The sequence below is a fragment of the Triticum urartu genome, chromosome 2A (assembly GCF_056163025.1).
Source record: "Triticum urartu cultivar PI428250 chromosome 2A, HENAU_Tu73, whole genome shotgun sequence".
Classification (NCBI taxonomy): domain Eukaryota; kingdom Viridiplantae; phylum Streptophyta; class Magnoliopsida; order Poales; family Poaceae; genus Triticum; species Triticum urartu.
Genome location: NC_141874.1, coordinates 734,905,291 through 734,911,659, shown reverse-complemented (window position 1 = coordinate 734,911,659; position 6,369 = coordinate 734,905,291). Strand labels below are relative to the sequence as shown.

General features: G+C 45.0%; 1 protein-coding gene across 1 annotated transcript; it reads right to left on the bottom strand.

The window, feature by feature from the left end:
- Positions 1 to 4,411: 4,411 nt before the first annotated feature.
- LOC147987375 (uncharacterized) lies at positions 4,412 to 5,952 on the bottom strand. The gene has a single exon (XM_087540326.1). It carries the CDS (start codon positions 5,834 to 5,836, stop codon positions 4,460 to 4,462), a length of 1,377 nt encoding a protein of 458 aa, XP_087396452.1. The 5' UTR covers positions 5,837 to 5,952; the 3' UTR covers positions 4,412 to 4,459.
- Positions 5,953 to 6,369: the final 417 nt, after the last annotated feature.

Genomic DNA, 6,369 nt, shown 5'->3' with positions numbered 1-6,369 from the left:
TAGCCTATACTTTGTAACGTCTGAAAAGCCATCATACTCATGCAACACCACCGGAGCCCTCCTGAACAGCCATGGCCCGCCTTTCATGATCTTCTTCCAGTCCCCCAAACAGTGACACTGAACGAGAAAAGGGTTTGGTCCCTTGACATTGAAAGTGACCCCCTGAGCCGCCATCCATGCGTTCCTCATCTGGGACAAGAGAGCCGCGTGGCTAAACGGCTTCGTGGTATGGACACGAAAAAGAGCCAGCCAGCGTACATCTTTCACCAGATCCTCAACCTCCTCTGAGAAAATCAAGGTCTTGTTCCTCCTCTCCGTGCATCTTCATGCTAGCGAATTGGTATTCCAAGTCAGGTTGGGGTCCTAAGAACTCACCAAAAACTTCCTCCTCCTGTTCCGATCTACCTCTTCCCCCCAAGCCAACTCCCGGCCTGCTTCTGTCCTCCAGCCTCCCGCCGCCTGCCTCCCTTCCCGACTCTCCCCCGATCACCTTGCCATTGTCTCCAGAACCCATCTCTCCCCTCTGATCTCCATCTAACCCTAACTCCGTCCCTTCCATCCCCTCAGCCTCTCTCATCTTGGGATCAGCCATGCAGATCGCACTGCACAGCTGCAGGTGGTAGCCCTCGTTGATCCGGTTGGCGGGAGCGGACGCCGACGAGGTTTATCGTGGACTCCGGCTTGATCGCCGGAGGAGAAGGTGGAACCCTAGGAAAACCCTAGGGGAAAAGTTTCTACCGAGCCTGCTTAATAAAAAAAATTCGAGTTGTTGGGCCCGCGTGGAGGAAAGAAATCATCTAAAAATAAAATTCTCTCAAAAAAATCTAAAAATAAGTCATGACAGAAATGAACTCAGTCATGCAAAAAAATGAACTCGCCCATAAATAAAGGAAATGTACCTGTTCTCATCTCAAAAATATAATGAAATTTATGTACAACCCTTTCAATCCCCAATTCATCTCCAACGTGAACCCTCGTTGCAGCAATCATACTGCGTGACTAGAGGGACACTACATTGTATTACAACCTAGACACTCCGTTGGCGCATCGCAACTCGATGTCGTCCCAGTAACATTGACTTGTCGGTTTGTAGTTTTTTTTTTTGAGAATATTGGTTTGCAGTTTGTGGATGGTTACCAGTTGTAAATCCGAGATCGAAGCCTTCCACTCCTCAGCGGGAAAAAATGAACTCGTCCATAAAAATGAATTCATGCAAGTTTGGGCACAAAAAAATTTGATGCTCCAGAATGCTTCCAAAAACAGTCTTTTTGGAGCATCCATTTTGGCTTTTTGCTGAGACCTCCACAAATATCATATTGCAAACTTTTGCACGCATGTGAAACACACATCAATGTTTGTTGACAAAAAATAGATTTTTGAAACTTTTTATTATATTTTGGATTTTACTGTAACAAAGGATGTGTGTGACTCAAGCTCACAAACTTCATGTCTGACGTTGTGCTCTTTTCCTCCACCCGCCTCATCATTATTTGTATAGCATTTTGTGTTATTTGATGAGCCTAATGGCATGCGTCTAATTTTTTTACACAAGTTCATATTATTCTAAATTCTTTTGTTGATTGCCCTAATGAGATATATTCATTAGTGCATGCTCATCGAAAATTGCTAGGGTTTTCTTTCAGTTTGACATGATTCTTTGTTTTGCATTATTTATGGCAATTGCCAAAACACCATGCTTCTTATTTCAGACGACGCGCTACTTGACACGTAGCACAATGACGCCTGATTCCATGCATGCTTTAATTTGCACCAAATCTTTGGTCCTTCTTAATCTAGCACTTCACCATTTTTTTGGTTTTTCTGGAATCCACCGGCAGCAAATATGCTTGTCGTTCCTATTACTTTCTTGTTGGACCTATTATTCTTATTTTTGTACCGGAGCTCACCGGTCTCTGGCAGAGCTTGCCGCCATGGTTTTTCTGACGAGCTCAAGGACGAGAAGATGATAGGGGCAACCACTTTGCTCCTACTCCTGCTCACAAGGCTAGCACACAAGCTGCTGGATGCATCCAGCTGCTCGTGTGCTAGCTTGGCTGGTGCGCTGCTGGCCTGCGGGATGCATCATGGCGAGTGGCACGTGAGATGCATCCTAGCCAGCTGCTTGCCAACGTGCCAGCTGATGGGTGGGTCCCACTTGTCATAAACATGGTTAAATCGTCTAAAACGGTCATCAATCATTTTCGATAGTTTTTAGGCAGAAAAATAGAAAAAAAAGTGATAGTTTTAGGCAGAAAATCATTGAAAGGTGTAGTTCAGTGGGATGTCGACTCCAATTGTGGTAGTTTTTTGTCAAATACTCCCCCATCTCCCATGGTTTATCGATGTCGCCCGTTTGTCTTTTTTATGAACATCAAACGCTCCCAGGCCAAAAAGTGACCCTTGCGGGAGCCTCCGCAGGTGGTAGCTGGTGACCGTTAGTTTGTTTTTTGAGGGGACGGTGACCATTAGGTTTTTTTTAGACAAAGGTAACCATCAGGCAGTTGCTCTGCTTGGGTTTGGATTTTGTTTGCAGGTTCCTAGTGCCCAGCCCAAAAAGTCCCGGACCAACAGGAAAGGATTATTGAGCCTAAGCTAGAGTCCATTTTCTTTCGACATTTCAGCCCAACTTGTTGTACCATTGGCGTAGCCAAACCGCTTCCGTTTTCCCGTGGGCCCAGTGGTCAGTGTCCACCAGCGATGAATTCTTTCCCCCAACCCCCAAACAGGGCCGGTCCTGAGATTTGAGGGGCCCGGGGCGAAAACAAAACCCGGGGCCCTTTATGCATCTTGCATGGTATGATTATTTTTAAACACAGTTTATTCTTAACTTTTTATCAATGGAGGGAGTGCAACCCAGCATGTCGACCTAGTTTCCTTATTAATTGTATATGGTTATATTAATTCTATCTTACTTTACATTTTTCCAAGGAAATTGCCTGCATCGTATATTTCACTATATAGTTTGCCACACACACAAAAATTGAATGACTCCTTATCGCCCTCAGCTAGAATCACTATATAATTTACAACGCTAAAATTAGTTTAGCCACCTAAATAAATTAAATCAACCGTGGATTGTCTGATTAATTTCATCTCAACTATTATTTTCATTAATTCATGGATCCTAGTCATTCTCTCCCCTCGTATTTCATCAACCACCGACACAGCTAGATTAATTGATCAGAAGGCCGGACAACCACATCCTACGTACTCTTCTCCGCTAATTCACTAGCTACTGATTGTGCCACTTTTTTTGCGAAAAGATTATGCCACTAAGTAGCAACCTATCTATCACAAAACCTAGCTAGCCCCGGGATGATGAGTCAAGAAGATGCTTACCTGTTCTGTTGTTCAAGACTGCCTGTCAGGATCGGGGGTGTTGTTACTCCTGTCCAACGAACATGAAATCATCCGAGCCGCTGTTGGAGGAGGAAGCATCGGTGAGGACTCCGCGGGAGGATGCTGCAGCGACGCGAGTCGGGCGTGATATGCGCCTAGGTTATTTTGAGGGATTGGTTTGCGGCTAGATCGATCGGTCATGTCGTTGTGTGCGGGCCTACGCGTGGGAAACGGCAATTCCACTAATTCAGGCCATCGCTGATTTACTTGCCCATTACTACACCTAAACGTACAGGCATGTTGCACCTAAATTAGCGCAGGGTCAATTTTTTCAAGGGCCTAATACACAGAGCACACATAGGTGGGGGCCCCTATGTTTCGGGGGCCCGGGGCGGCCGCCCCCCCTGCCCCCCCATCAGGACCGGGCCTGCCCCCAAACCGCCATGGCGGCCACCGGTGAGCCGCACCGCCGCCCAGCCACGGTGGGCCCATGGTGGTCGTTGGCTTCAAGCGAGGTGAGGGAGGCGCCTGGCTGGGTCGACTGCGAGCACGCCGTCGGCGAGGCTCCCCCGCCAGTGCTCCCCGAAATAGATTCGTGGGTGGTTTCAGTTCTAAACCTGTTTCGATCTAAGTTTTTTTTTTGCAAAAACATTAGTGCTGATTTTGTGGGAGGCTCTGATTTTCCCGGCGCCTACCAGAACCGTAGTCTGATCTCATCTGATTTTTGTGGCGTCCACATCCACTTCCACGCCACGGCACAGGATAAATCAGAGCTCCGTTGCTTTGCTCTTTTATATGCAGCGTTTTCGTTGCTCGATTAGATGGAATGGCACCATGGAGTTTACACACACGTAGTATTGTTGCTCGATTAGCAGGCGGTGGATTGTTGGATCTGATAAAAGACACAAATTTTCCTTCTGTTTTCCCCTTGTCCATGCTATAAAATACTTGGGGTCTGCCCTTTATTCAGGATCCCCCCACTCATAACAAATACTTAATACAAATTTACAGTACATTGATTGAGATCTGTAATTCATTTTGTTCAGTATAATACATGAACACATCTGTTTATAAAAATACAAAAAGAGTTACATACATTACACAAGTTCAAAAATAATAATTAGATTGGCCCACCCCGTCGCTTCCTCCCTGGCAAGGTACTACTACTTCCTTCATGTGTATCCTGAGCTCGACTTGTAACAAAATGAACAAATGATTTATGAGGGGGGACCCTTGATTCATATTCAATTAGAGTGAAGTCTCCTTCTGGCCTAACACTAGGATCTGCTAGAAGCTCTCCAAATGTCACACTTGGTGATTCCTCCTTGATTGGAACATTACTTGTATAACTTGTCATGGTAAGTGGATGCAAAGCAAAGTCCGTTATGTCGACTGGAAGGCCTTGTTCTTTAAGCTTGCTTGGGTGCTCACCATATATGGAGAGGTTTCTTTCAACATGTCTTATCCCCTTACCAAATATGCAACGCCAAAACTGAACAGTGAGGTTCATTCTCAACACCTGGGCGAACGTATTTACTGCTACAAGTGAACCTTGCTTACCATATAACTCCTTGGCAAACTCATCTCTTAATTGTACTAGTTGTGGATGTTCTGCAGGGTCTACACTCCTGAATGCTAGGGTCTTAAAAAGATACCTCAACTCATCATAAGACAAAACACTTAGGAAAATAGGTTGCACTGATCCAAAATGGGCTAATCTTTTCAGTTTACTTATGATGATGATCTTGCTTCCTCTGCTCATTCTTACGAGGTTGTCTCCATTCAAGTGCAATGTAGAGGAGAAGCGTGAGCGAACCCTTTCATCTGCACACACATGAGCAACCAATGTTTTCTTTCCAACTCCGAAACCACCTATGATTGGAAGAACTGTTGGTGCATGATCACCAGGAGGATTGTTGTGCTCCAACAAGAAGCTCAATAGTTTTTGCTTTTCAGCATGTCGGCTGAACATGAAGTTGTTGGTGTAAAGATAAACATCATATGGCCTACGAGACATGCGCTCACATCCACTCAGAAGGACAACAAATTCTGCCATGTTAGCAACAGCAAGTTCTAAGCTTTCCAAGGCACCATCTGACTCGAGGTGCATGGCCATGTCATGCTTCTCAATTTTTTTTCGAGAACGCTTGAAAGGAATGGATATATACAAGATGCTGCTTGATGGGTCATCGATGCTAACCTCATTAGTGTCTGCACTGTCTTGGAGGTTTTGATACCTCAAGGTGTCCAGCACGCGGTACCCTTTGTACATGGCCTCCGAGAGCATCTTTAGCTGCAACAACATCCCATAATTTGTTATGTACCGTGCATCTGCCTCCTCGATGATGATGCTGACTCTCATCAGGAGGTGCTGCAATCTCCTCACCACCTTCTCCTCTGATTGTGCATCGCTCAAAGATGAGTAGTACTTGTTCTTCAGGAAGGAGATGAAACGGCTCACTAGTTCACCTGTGACTACAGATATGGTAGCTTCCATGGCAAGCAAGAAGAGCGGCCGATGAGGAGAGCTACTGGTCGATCTCTATGTAGTCTGGACAAATTAACTAGCATCTGTCAAGTCTTGCAGAGTTCCGCACACAAAAGAAAAGTCCCCAGACTATTGACTGCGACGAGTTCAAGAGTGAGTGGCAGACGGCTGCTAACATGTACCATTTATAAACTGCCTGTACTTGTACTATATATTGGTCTACTAGCCCCAAGGAATACACTAGTTGGGCTCCTCGTAAAAACATGTGAGAATGACTAGCCAACTGCCCAAGCGTCATGAAAAGACTTGTATTTTTAATAGTCACAGTAGGTAGGTCTAAATTAATATTCTTCCACACTAACCTGTTTTTGGCCTTTGGAGATCATGGCGTCATTATTTTTTAATGATATTCCTCACGGATGTTTGAATCCAGGTTGAGAAAACAAAGGCTACCATTGTGTACTATATTCTCATACAATTAATATGCATATCATTTATGTTACACAACAGCAAAATACTTGAATTACTTCCTGAGTAGTCAA

Excerpts from the sequence above, each read along its gene's own strand:
- LOC147987375 (XM_087540326.1), bottom strand. The coding sequence starts at position 5,836 with ATGGAAGCTACCATATCTGTAGTCACAGGTGAACTAGTGAGCCGTTTC.